This window comes from Phyllobates terribilis, unplaced genomic scaffold (assembly GCF_046119375.1).
Source record: "Phyllobates terribilis strain yellow unplaced genomic scaffold, ASM4611937v1 Scaffold_9__5_contigs__length_417890890, whole genome shotgun sequence".
NCBI lineage: Eukaryota > Metazoa > Chordata > Amphibia > Anura > Dendrobatidae > Phyllobates > Phyllobates terribilis.
Window position 1 is genome coordinate 53,491,537 of NW_027362769.1, and position 14,147 is coordinate 53,505,683.

Genomic DNA, 14,147 nt, shown 5'->3' on the forward strand with positions numbered 1-14,147 from the left:
ATTATCTGCACCAAGTCACCCCAACCATTTACTTTTTGCATCCTATTTATACTGTCACCAGATGGTATTATGCAGGAATAAGAGAGAAAAAGCTCCCTCTCAATATTTTGTCTCCTCTGTGAGCTAAAAGAATCTACTTATTAGTATATAAAAAAATATCAACAAAAAAAAATTCCAGATTGCAGCAGAAGTACATGTACAACGTTTTCTCCCCAGTTTATTTTGCCACAATGCTGGGAGCAGCAGCAACACCTCTCCTTGTAAATTTGGCACTGTCCTTGAAGCAGTAAGAAAATTACGTGAATAACACAACATCGTTAATTAAAGATTAAAGTGTACATCTAATTATATAGAAAAACTATTTTAGTGCACCATAATCTTTTATTAAATCATTGTCGATTTTGCTTCTACATATGTATTAGTACGAGCCAATAGTGCTCTGTGTTGGTTGTCAAGAACTTACATATTGATGGCCTATGCTTAGGAGAGGTCGTTGAGGATAGTGGCAATCCGACACCCAACAACTCCACGATCAGTAAAACAGAGTGTGGAGTTAGGACAGCACAGCTGTGGACACGGTGTAGTGGCTGTTTGGGGTACTGCAGCTCCCGTTGAAGTAGTTTATACAGCAGTATTCTAAGTATGAAGAAGGCCTTAACAAGGTTACATTTATAGGATTAAACAGGGTTTACATTAAATACTAAAATTAATAGAGTAAGACTTTTCAAATGAATAGGCTAATCTAAGCAGATATAAACAGGCAGAAGAAGATGCTCAGCATTGCAAAGACTTCAGATGAAGTGAAAGCTCATTGTCATTTCAACTCATAAATCCATATATTCAAATTTTTATTGCACATAGTACAGTACAATCATTTAGATAATCTGACATGATGGATTTCAGAATGTCAGGTGTTTCTAAACACTGGATACCTACACATACAGTTGTGTCTGTGCTATTATTTCATTATATGAAAAATGGAGAAAAAAAAACAATTACGGTGAAAAAAAACAAAATTCCGCCATTGCTTTCTAAAAAACTATTTTTATGGTGTTCCTTATTCAATAAAAATGACTTGGCAACATGATTCTCCAGGTCAGTATAATTATGGCACTACCAAACTTAAATACATAAAAAAAACTATTCAATTGGTGGCAAAAAATTAATGAATTTGTAAAAAAAAAAAAAAATGGTTGCCATTTTCTGAAACCCGGAACATTCTGGGGTACCTATGACATTTTGATAGGTTTTTATTGCATTTTTTTAGGGAAATGTGGTGACCTAAAAAACCCCACAATTCTGGGTTTCTTTTTTCCACTTTACATCATTTACCCTCTAGGTAACTTAAAGAAGTTGTCCACTACTTTTACATTGATCCTTAGAATAGGCCATCAATGTCTGATCGACAGAGGTCCGACACCCTGATCAGCTATCGGTGACGGTGGCTGCCGGTCGGAAGTACTTACTTGCCGAGCTTGGCCGTCTACTTGCAGTGGCTGCCGCGGGGTACTGCACATCTGCCTCCTATTCAAATCAGCTAATCGGTGGGGGTGCCAGGTGTTGGACCCTGGCTGATCAGACATTGATGGCCTATCCCAAGGATAGGCAATCAATGTAAAAGTAGTAGACAACCTCTTTAAGTTTATATTTTAATAGATGGGACTTTTACGGATGTTAGAATACCAAATATGGGTATTTTATTTAATTTTGTTACAATTAACGAAGGATAAGAGGGGTGTTTTGAAATTTTTATATTTTGTATCAATACCATATTTTTTACTTTTTTTTTTAGCCTCCTTAAAGGACATGAACTTGCGATTGGATGACTTGTTCTATATGCTGCAATACAATTTTATTGTGGTATATACACAAAATGACATGCCAAGGCCACCCATTGGCATTGTGCAATCGCAATGTAGCGGAGAGGGAGGTGATGGGTGCAGGTGTTATTAAAATGCTGTTGTGAGTGATTGACAATTATATTTAAATGGTTAAACAGCAGTGATTGGAGCCAGCTCGCTGCTTTTACCGGCACACGCCGGCTATAAAACACAGTTGACATATCCTGATTATAGTGTGGACTCATGGGGACTAGAGATGAGTGCATAGCTTTGCGCAGCCCTGGTCCACAGCAGTGCTCTCTAGCCATGGTCAGGAGTTGCGCAAATTTCCATACCCTCCAGGATCCCAGTCTCGGCTTATGATTAGCGGAGCTGAGAAGTTACCCGTATGCCGAGCACTAGCTCAGACCATGGACCAGGGTTGCGTGAAGCAATCTGCTCATCTCTACTGGGGACCTAACCCGACATAGAGCATAATAGTATGTTCTATGTCAGAAAGGGGTTAATGATTGCAAGATCAATAAAATGTCCACTGTAAGGGACCTTTAGGCTGATTTCACACATCCCTAATTTGACATCCAAGTAAGTAACGTGATGCATAGTCTGGCCACTCGATATCCCAGTAGACATAAATGAGTCTGTCAAGTTCGTGTCAGGTAACCCGCAACTATTCCGTAAATTGCAGCCTGTAATCAGACCGTAAAACATGGATGTGTGAAACCAGCTTTACAGCGTAAGAAACAGACATTCTTCACCTAAACAAAACAGAATACTTTCACTCAAAAATTAATTGGCTTCGTTAGAAGCTGGTTTAAATGGAGCCAGAGGTATTGGAAACACAAGCTTTCTTCGCAGTGTATAAGTTGGCTGTGGCATCTGCTTCAGATTGGTCTTGCCGTCCTTCGGGTACTCCATTTCACTGACAGTTTTGTTGACTTTTGTGAGAATGGACAAAATGTCTTCTCCTCTGGAAACAAATATATTACAAATTATTCACTATTAAGGGAAGAACAGGAGCATCAAGTTGTGAATGCATATATTGCTAGGAGATAAAATATAGGAATGACATAATGCAGAGTCCTAAAATGTGCTAGAATTGTTTATTTCATGTACAGTGCCATGTACAAGTTTGGGCACCCCTGGTCAAATTTACAGTTATTGTGAACAGTTAAGCAAGTTGAAGATGAAATGATCTCTAAAGAGCCTAAAGTTAAAGATGATACATTTCCTTTGTATTTTAGGCAAAAAAATAAATTATATATATATATATATATATATATATATATATATATATATATATATATATATACAGTTGTGCTCAAAAGTTTACATTCCACGGCAGAATTTTTCCTTTCTTGGCCTTGTTTCAGAGAATATGAATTATAACCAAAAAACTTTTTCTCCACTCATGGTTATTGGTTGGGTGAAGCCATTTATTGTCAAACTACTGTGTTTTCTCTTTTTGAATCTTAATGACAACCAAAAATATCCAAATGACCCTGATCAAAAGTTCACATACCCTGGTGATTTTGGCCTGATAACATGCACAGAATTTGACACAAATGGGTTTGAATGTCTACACCTGTGACCTGTTTGCTTGTAATCAGTATGTGTGCATAAAAGCTGAATGAGTTTCTGGGATCCAGACAGACTCTTGCATCTTTCATCCAGCTACTGACATTTCTGGATTGTGAGTCATGGGGAAAGCCAAAGAATTGGACCTACGGGAAAAGGTAGTTGAACTGTACAAGACAGGAAAGGGATGCAAAAAAAATATCCAAGGAATTGATAATGTCAGTCAGCAGCGTTCAAACTGCGATTAACAAATGGAAAATCAGGGGCTCTGTAAAAAACAAACTATGGTCAGGTAGACCAACAAAAATTTCGGCCACAACTGCCAGGAAAATTGTTTGGGATGCAAAGAAAAACCCACAAATAACATCAGCTGAAATTCAGGACTCTCTGAAAACTAGCGGTGTGGCTGTTTCAAGAAGCACAATAAGGAGGCACATGAAAAAAAATGGGCTGCGTGGTCGAGTCACCAGAAGAAATCCATTACAGCGCAAATGCCACAAAGTATCTCACCTACAATACGCCAAACAGCACAGAGACAAGCCGCAAAAGTTCTGGAACAAGGAAATTTGGAGTGATGAGACCAAAATTGAACTTTTTGGCCACAACCATAAACGTTTGGAGAGAGGTTAACAAGGCCTATGATGAAAGGAACACAATTCCTACAGTAAAGCATGGAGGTGGATCGCTGATGTTTTGGGGATGTGTGAGCTACAAAAGGCACAGGAAACTTGGTAAAAGTTGAAGGAAAGATGAATGCAGCACGTTATCAGCAAATACTGGAGTCAAATTTGCACTCATCAGCCCAGAAGCGGCGCACGGGACGTACTTGGACATTTCAACATGACAACGATCCAAAACACAAGTCCAAGTCGACCTGTCATTGGCTACAGCAGAACAAAGTGAAGGTTCTGGAGTGGCCATCTCAGTCTCCTGACCTCAATATCATTGAGCCACTCTGGGGAGATCTCAAGCGTGAAGTTCATCCTAGACAGCCCAGGAATTTACAGGAACTGGAGGATTTTTTCCAAAAAGAATGGGCAGCTTTACCATCTGAGAAAATAAAGAACCTCATCCACAACTACCACAAAAGACTTTAAGCTGTCATTGATGTTAGAGGGGGCAATACACGGTATTAAGAACTGGGGTATGTGAACTTTTAATCAGGGTCATTTGGATGTTTTTGGTTGTCATTAATATTTAAAAAGAGAAAACACAGTAGTTTGACAATAAATGGCTTCACCCAACCAATAACCATGAGTGGAGAAAAAGTTTTTTGGTTATCATTCATATTCTCTGAAACAAGGTCAAGAAAGGAAAAATTCTGACGGGGTATGTAAACTTTTGAGCACAACTGTATATTGTCATTTTTTAAATTTTAAAAGTTAGAAAAAGGAAAATGGGCCGATGCAAAAGTTTGGGCACCCTTGGAGATTTGTGTACTCAGATAACTTTGACCAAGGTTTCAAACCTTAATTAGCCTGTTAGGGTGATGGTTTGTTCACTAATATCGTTAAGAAAGGCCAGGTGACGGAAATTTTCCAGCTTTATAAACACCCAGCCTCCTCTAACCTTGTGCTAAAAAACAGCAGCCAGTTAACAGGAAGAGTGGAGGTCAAGATAAGGTCTATAAGACCAGGCAAAATTTCAGTGAGAGCTGCTAATAGGATTGCTAGAAAGGCAAATCAGAAGCCCCGCTTGACTGCAAAAGACCTACAGAAAGATTTAGCAGACTTTGGAGTTGTGGTACATTGTTCTATTGTTCAGAGACACCTGCACAAATATGGTCTTCATGGAAGAGTCGTCAGAAGAAAACCTCTCCTGTGTGCTCACTGTAACATCCCTGGTGGCGTGCTTGCATGGCTTACCATCTCCCACCATGCAAGACCGCAATCTTACCTATCAGGCCAGGCTGCACACTTTGCTCCAGTACTTGCTGTTTGTATGTCTCTTGTCTGCTGGCTTAGGGCGTCGGCGCTGTTGCTTCCTGATTCTTAAAGCTACAGTGTGCGCAGTCCTAATGCGTCCCCAGCCTATTGCTGTGAATCACTGGATACTTAAACCCCCTCCACCCAGTAGGAGGTGCCTGAGCAACACTTTCTTACAGTGTGTTCTGTGCAACTGTGAGTTGCCAGGTCCTGTCCTGACTATAGTCTGTTTCCGCCACTCTGGGGGCTGAGTATCCAGGGCTGCTACCTGTATCTCTGACTTCTAGTCTGTTTCCGCCATCCTGGGGGCTGAGTACCCAGGGCCGCTACCTGTATCTCTGACTTCTAGTCTGTTTCCGCCACCCTGGGGGCTGAGTACCCAGGGCCGCTACCTGTATCTCTGACTTCTAGTCTGTTTCCGCCACCCTGGGGGCTGAGTTCCCAGGCTCGTTCCTGTATCTTGTTCCTGGTTCAGTTCCTGTCTGAACGGTGTCCTAGCCCGTTGCCTGTTTGTCTCTATGTCCGAACCTTCCCTTTTCGTGCAGTGTCTGAACCTGCACCTAACTCCTACTCGTTGTCTCTGTACTTCAGTTTGTGAGTTTTGTGTCCACTCGCTACTTCATTGCAAGTACCTTGTGTGTATCTGGTTCTGCTTGTCCCCTTTCCCTGCCTCCGTATCTACCTCCTGTGTTTTAACTATCTTCCTGTATTTTCCAGTCTGTTCTATGTGAACAGAGCCCTGTCCTGTCTGCCTGCACCTTCTGCTCTGTTCCGCTCTGCTTGCTCACCGCACCTGCGGTTTTGCTCTGCTCTGCTTGTTCACCGCACCTGCGGTTTTTCTCCGCTCTGCTTGTTCACCGCACCTGCGGTTTTGCTCCGCTCTGCTTGTTCACCGCACTGGCGGTTTTGCTCCGCTCTGCTTGTTCACCGCACCGGCGGTTCGGCTCTGCTCTGCTTGTTCACTGCACCTGCGGTTCCGCTCTGCTCTGCTTGTTCACCGCACCTGCGGTTTTGCCCTGCTCAGTTTGTTCACCGCTCCGGCGGTTCTGCTCTGCCTGTTCACCGCACCGGCGGTTCAGCTCTGCTTGTTCACCGCACATGCGGATCTGCTCTGCTCTGCTTGTTCACCGCACCGGCGGTTCCGCTCTGCTCGTTCACCGCACCTGCCGTTTCGCTCTGCTCGTTCACCGCATTGGCAGTTTCGCTCTGCTCTGCTTGTTCACCGCATCTGCGGTTTCGCTCTGCTGTCCAAAGCACCTGCGTCTCTTTTCCTGTGTCCCAGTCTGTACTGGTCCCTATCCTGCCTGCGTTCCTACCTGCCAGTACCCGCCGGTCTGCATACTAGCCGTGCCTGCCAGTGCCCACCTGTCTGCAAGCCAGCCGTGCCTGCCAGTCCCCACCTGTCTGCATATCAACTGTGCCTGCCAATATCCACCTGTCTTCATACCAGCCGTGCCAGCCAGTACCCACCTGTCTGTATGCCAGCCTAACCTGCCTGTTCCTGCATTCCCCGGTGTGGGTCAACAACTGTGACTGGGGTCTGACCTGGAGTAGCACCTGGTCCCCCTGCTCGGTTCCTCCCTGGTTCACGGAGTCGACTGAGCCGCCGTGTGACCTTGGTCGGACCGAGTTGATACTTAGTTACGCCCCTCCAGGCACTCCTCGGTTCATGGTACAGTGGGATCAGTAATTAAGCTCACGCCAGTCAGTCCGGGCGCGAGCGTAACACTCACCATTAAATTCAGCGTCAGAAGTATGCAAAAGAACATCTAAACAAGCCTGATGCATTTTGGAAACAACTCCTGTGGACCAATGAAGTTAAAATATAATTCTTTGGCTCCAATGATCAAAGGTATGTGTGGAGTTTTTTCACAGAATTTCAGAAAAAGAACATCTCACCAACCATTAAGCATGAGGGTGGATCAATCATGCTTTGGGGTTGTGTTGCAGTCAATGGCATAGGTAGCATTTAACGGGTAGAGGAAAGAATGGATTCAATGAAATTTCAACAAATTCTTGATGCAAACATAACACCATCTGTAAAAAAGCTGAATTTGAAAAGAGGATGGCTTCTACAAATGTATAATGATCCTAAACACACATTAAAATCCACAATAGACGACCTCAAATGGTGCAAGCTGAAGGCTTTATAATGGCCCTCACAGTCCCCTGAGCAGAACATTACTGAAAATCTGTGGCTAGACCTCAAAATAGCAGTGCATGCAAGATGCCCCAGAATCTCACAGAACTGGAAGAATTTTACAAGGAAGAATGGAAGAAAATCCCTCAAACAAGAATTGAAAGACTCATGGCTGGCCACAAAAATCGTTTACAAGGTGTGATACTTTCAAAAGGGGGCACTACTAAGTACTAGCCATGCAGGGTGCCCAAACTTTTGCATCGGCCAATTTTCCTTTTTGTAATTTTTAAAATGTAAAAGATGAAAATATGTATTTTTTGGTCTAAAATACAAAGGGAATATGTCATCTTTAACTTTACCCCTTTTAGAGATCATTTCATCTTCATCTGCTTAACTGTTCACAATGACAGTAATTTTGACCAGGGGTGCCCAAACTTTTACATGCCACTGTAGAATATTTAGTAAACCACGGAGGTTTTCGTGAATACAACCTCTAACCAATGAGGTTGTGTAAGGTATTTTAGGCTAAGAGCAACTTAAAATAAATGACCTCTACTACATGTACTACATTATAATTATGTATAGCAAATTATTTTGCACACATGCAATATTATTTTCAGAAATTTACTTACTTTGGCACCAGTTTTGTCAAATTTTCACAAAGAGTTTGGATGTACCATGTCCCGTTTCGACTGTGACGGAATGAATAGTAGCCATCCACTGTTGACATTCCAACCAAAACGTCTGCGTTATTGGGTATAGTTATTATAGTTTTTTTTTTTTCAATGTCAGAAACTGCATCTGCTTCAATAGCATGTGCACCCTGAGAAATGTTTCCTTGACACGCCTGTATAAAGAATAGCTTAGGTTTTCCAGCCAATGTTGCGCACTTTTCAGTAGAGAAATGTGATGTTATTTCACTTATAGGTATATCTATATTGTCAGTCCCATAGATTGCTTTTGATTTTCCATGAGTTAAAATGAAGCAAACAAAGCAGTCTCTCTCCGTATGATCTTTTCCCTGGTACTCAGTCAAGCATTCAAGGATTTCCTTTGCCAACAAATCTGTGCGAATCTCTACGTTTAGACCCAGCCAAGTGAAAACTCTATACAGGAACTCTGTGAAATTACAAATTTTATAAAATGTCACCATATAAGGAATAAAAAAAAATAATGAAAGTCAATAAATAACCCTGATGACATGTTTCTGCTGATAGTATTGCGTTTATTTCCTCTCAAAGCGTCCACCTAATGTGTCCAGTGCCAGTGGTCACACATGCTCAATAGCTCAGTCCCAATATATGGATCCTGAAATGATTCCTGCTATTGTGCAGATGAACTAATAATACTTGGTGCAGCTTCTTCCACCGGCATTGAACACATTGGTTGAATAGTCTTAGATATGAATCAAGAGAACGCCAAAGGGAGTTTATCATTAGCATTTTTTATAATAATTACAATACAATAATTGTTATGTTTTAGTTGATCTTAATGAGATATGTAGCTATTGGACAGCTATTTCACCCTCTTTGAACTATCTGAAGTAACTGCACATCACAAAAAGGGTGCACATGTGTGGAGAGGGCTCAAGACCGTAGCAGCTGTGTCATACAGCCAGCATCTGCCTGTGACAGCAGCGATCAGAGCACTTTAATCATTTAGATGCCATTGTCCATGTCAATTACTGATAGTAGCATTTAAATGGAGTTGGTACTAATGTGCACATACACCAGCTTCCAATGGGCCCCCCACGACTCAAATGTGAGTTGCCAATGGTTTGCCAAAGCAGCCTGTGACCTGCTGAAGGCAAGTCGCTGCCATCTTGGTCTTCGTATGAAGCCCAGCCTGTGGCAGAGCTTCGTAGGAGAAGGTCAGTTTTACTTGACTGTGGTATTATAGTAAGTAGTGAAAGTGATGAAACGATCAGTTTCAAGTCGCCTATTAAGACTAACAAATACAGTAAAAATAAAAAATAAATGTTTTAAAAGATACAGTACTTAAAAAGTGTAAAAGTTGAAATCACTCCCCTTGCACAGTTAAACAATTTAAAAAGTAAAAATCTTTGGCATTGTAATGTCTGTAAAAGCATGATTTATGAAAAAATAGATTTATTTATACTGTTAAATGCTAAAAAAAAAAATCGAGGTGCTGTTTTTTGGTCAGGACACCTCTGCAAAAAATTCAATAAAGATACATATAATGGTTTCAATTAAGTATATGAAACTGACATGCCAACAATCAAGTCTTAGCACAGATCCATCAATGAAAAAATAAAAAGGTATGGGTCTCAGAAAATGGTGACACAAACCAAATCTTTAGTTGTTTTTTCATTTTATAAAGTTCAGAATTTTTTTAACCATTAAAATAGCCTGATAAATTTCGAATTGCCATACTCATACTGTCCTAAAGAATCATATTGTCAGGTTATTTTTACTGCAAAATGTTCAGTTTAATCCCACTTGGATTTTTTACCCATTTTTCAGTACTTTATATAGTAAAATTAATGCTGTTCAAAACTTCAACTCGTCCTGCAAAAACAAAGCCATTGTACGTCTATGTCCAGAAAAAAAGAAAAAAGTTATGGCTCTTGGAAGAAAGGGAGAAGAAAAACAGATTAATGTGTTTGGTCACTTGAAACCATAATAACTGCATCTGACACAATGGTGCAGGGCTCTAGGAAACCGAAAAATCCCAAGTATGTCCTGGTGAGGAGTAATTTACGTTACCAAGATATACATGCATTTTACAAGGATGATGGGTGCACAGGAGTTGCTAACATCTGCAATGGGAGTCAACCGTAAAATACAGCTTAGCTTCTGGTGAAATTAAATGGAGCGGGCTTGATCCAATGGTGGATGGCGGTATGCGCTGGCCATCCACCGTTTCTCTTTAGGAACACTGGGAGATCTCTCTTTGCACACTGTGAGAGCACCGTGACAGGCTGTCTTGATAAAGGCCTGATGTTAAGTTCGAAACGTTGACATATTGATCTGTCTCACGGATTGAAAAATTGAAATAATATCACCTTGAAATAAAATCATCTATATTCATTCTACCTAGGTGCTGAAGGTTTTACTTGTTTTGGATATACAAATTTTTCCTTCTGGGCACTGGAATTTAATTGGAGTGTGGACTCCTTGTTCTAATCCTAAATTGATCCAATCCTGCCAGATGCTGTGGTCAATACCGACTGTGGCATCTCAGTAAGTTAGCAAAGGAGGGGGCTCCCTCGTCAACCCAAGGACCCAAAGCAGCAGCTCCGACAATATTCACCAGACTGGAAGTGATGATATATGGACCACCAATCTCCAGACCCTGCAGTCGATCAGTGGCTGCAGTGGTCAGGTGACAGGTGGTTTTGACAAAGAGGATGGATTTCAGAAATGAGTATAGCTTCTTTTCTTTTTTATCAGCATGGCTCCCCACTGTGTATTACAAAATACTAGGAAAACCCCTTTAATGAGTTCAATTAAAATACCACTTACCTGCATCCTTTTCAGTCCCTGGTCTTGAGTCACTTTTCATAAATTGCTCATTATTTATAATCAAGCAGTAGCCTCTGTGTTTTCGATTCATTAAATACATCTGTGGGATACCAAGGTTAAAAACAAAATTACAATCATATTTTTACAATTAATTGTATCAGTGTTGATTTGAGAATTCACTTTTGTGAAAAAGGGAATTATTTACTGCAATCTCCAGCAATGCCTGACTCTTTTGTATTACACCAGCTAAATTACCATGATATACAGTGGCATGTAAAAGTTTGGGCACGCCTGGTCAAAATTAATGTTATTGTGAACAGTTAACCGATTCCCGACCGCCCACTGTAGATAAACGTCGGCGCTTTCTGGGCTCTGTGCAGCGCCGACGTTTAAAAACGGTGGGTGGTCTCGCAGCGCTCAGGACCCCCAGGGTCCTGCAAGCGCTGCGATTCCGGTGCAGAGCGTTAGTTCTGACAGGGAACATCATCAGGACCTGATTGGATCAGGTCCCAGTGATGTTAACCCTTTGCTATGTTCTATATGCCGCGATCTATAGTGATCGCAGCATATAGAAGATAGACAGAGGAGAGGGGGTCGTCTTACTTACCTCTCCGACGACCCCTGATACCTTCCAGCACCTGGGGTTGCTATGGCAGCTGGAGGTCACATGACCGCCTCCAGATCTGCCATATATGGTGTCCTGCCTGGCTCAGCCTGCAGCTGAAGCCAGGCAGGAGACTCTGACTGTGAAACAGTCAGCGAAGATCTCATGTAATGTAATACATGTCTATTACATTACATGAGATCAGTGATCAGAAAAATAAAAATTAATGTCCCATACAGGCACTAAGTAAAAATGTAAAAAAAAGTTAAAAAAAATGTTTTTAAACTGTTAAAAAAAAATCACAAAATAAATAAAAATAAATAAATAAAATATTAAACCAATAAATCCGTATATTTTTACAAAACCAAAAAAAGTACACACATTTGGTATCGCCGCGTCCGAAACAACCCGAGCTATAAGACTGTCACACTAATTAACTCCTTCTGTGCACACCATAATAAAAATTAATAAAAAACGGAGCAAAAAAATATGCTTTTTCATCATATTGCCAAACAAAAAGTGGAAAAAAATGCGATCAAAACGCTGAAAACGTCATCTTGTTCCGCAAAAAAAAAGCCACCATACAGCTCCATCAGCCGAAAAATAAAAAAGTTATAGCGCTCAGAATAAAGCAATGCAAAAAAAATATTTTTTTCTATAAAATTGTTTTATTGTGTAAAAGCGCCAAAACATAAAAAAAATACAGTAAGTGTAGTATCGCTGTAAACGTACTGACCCAAAGAATAACGCTGCCTGATCACTTTTACCACACGCAGAACGGCATAAAAAAAAACCTCAAAAAACAATTCCTGAATTGTTGGTTTTTGTTAATTTTACCTCCCAAAAAACGGAATAAAAAGCGATCAAAAAATGTCACGTACCCAAAAATGGTACCAATAAAAATGTCAACTCGTCCCGCAAAAAACAAGCCATCACATGACTCTGTCAGCCGAAATATGGAAAAATTATAGCTCTCAAAATATGGTGATGCAAAAACTAGATTTTGCAAAAAAAAGCGTCTTTTAGTGTGTGACAGCTGTCAGTCATAAAAACCAGATATAAATCTGGTATCTCTGTAATCGCACCAACCCGAAGAATAAAGTAATCTAATCAGTTATATCACACTAGGAACGGCGTAAGAAATAAATAAAACCAATTCTTCACCTGCTACTGATTTGTTTATTATGTCTCCCAAAGATCGCAGTAAGGCTCTGCTCACATTTATCCTGTGCTCTGCGCTAAGCGCTTACACCAGAGTTTCCGTGTAAATCTCTGAAATACTTGATTCAGCCGGAACCCATGACGGAAGATTCCCTGTAATGAGGCAGATATAGGCCACTGTGGACGCCGTCTAGCCTGGGATCCCACGGTGTCATTTGTTTTAGGCGTGCATAAAAGTGCGGTTGGCCACAGTTTTGTGCACTTCTGAAAAAAAGGACACCGCTAAACAGAGGCCAGACAGAGTCCAGAGTAACTCTGCTGCCTCATTACAGTGAATGGATCCCACAGGGGTTTCATCTGAATTACATCACTTGGAAATTTAGATGGAAACCCCGATGTAAATGCTCAGCCTAGAGCGCCGGATAAATGTTACGTAAAATGTTCCCAATAAAAGCTTCAACTCAGTCCTCAAAAAAAGCTAGTCCCCACTCAGGTCCGTCATCTGTTAAAAATATAAGGGACTTCCAAGTTACTGGTAGCAGAAAGGCTCTGGAAAAGCGAAATGGGCCTTGTCCCCCAAAAGAAATTCAGAAAATGTTGTGCTCCCAAATCCAAATGCCTATTCTACAATAATTTGTTCTCCAATTGTCAAATAGCGCTCCATCCCCCCCAGATCTCGCCGTATGGCTGAGCAGTACGATACTGCCACATATGGGGTATTACCACTTTTAGAAGAAATTGTGTGACACATTTCGGCACCATTTTTACCCATTGCCCTGTGTGAAAATGTAAAATCTGAGGGTAAAACATTTTTTTTATGGTAAAAATATAATTATGCTTTTTTCACTGCCCAATGGTATAAATTTAAAAATTAAAAAATACTCACTACTTCCCTAGATGAATTCCTTGAGAGGTGTAGTTTACAAAATGGGGTCACTTGTGGGGGTTTCTGCTGTTTCGGCATGTCAGCGACTCTTCAAATGTGACATGGTGTCTGCAACCTATCCCAGCCAACATAGCGCTCCTTTCTCTTCCGAACCCTGCCATACACCAAAGCAGTGGTTTTCCCCCACATATGGGGTATCGGCGTACTCAGGAGAAATTGCACAACAAATTTCATGGTGCAATTTATCCTGTTACCCTTATGATAATGCAAAATTAGGGAATGAAAAACATTTTTTGTGGGAAAAATGTGAAAATTTTATTTTTACAGCTCAATATTATAAACTTCTGTGAAGCACCTTGGGGTTCAAGGTGCTCACCACACATCTAGATAAGTTCCCTAAGGGGTCTAGTTTCCAAAATGGTGGTACTTGTGGGGGGTTTCCACTGTTTAGGCACATCAGGGGCTCCCCAAATGCAACATGGCGTCCGCTAATTATTCAAACAAATTTTACATTCAAAAAGTCAAATGGC

At 41.0% G+C, this 14,147-nt stretch overlaps 1 protein-coding gene across 1 annotated transcript in view; it reads right to left on the reverse strand.

Annotated features, from left to right (window-relative positions):
- Positions 1-361: 361 nt before the first annotated feature.
- Positions 362-14,147, reverse strand: part of CASP10 (caspase 10) — an 82,763-nt gene continuing 68,977 nt past the window's right edge. The window contains exons 9-11 of the mRNA XM_073646492.1: positions 10,967-11,066; positions 8,114-8,600; positions 362-2,808 (exon numbers count right to left, since the gene is read on the reverse strand). Coding sequence (XP_073502593.1) covers positions 2,628-2,808; positions 8,114-8,600; positions 10,967-11,066 — 768 coding nt within the window. The 3' untranslated portion in view covers positions 362-2,627. The remainder of the gene's footprint in view (positions 2,809-8,113; positions 8,601-10,966; positions 11,067-14,147) is intronic.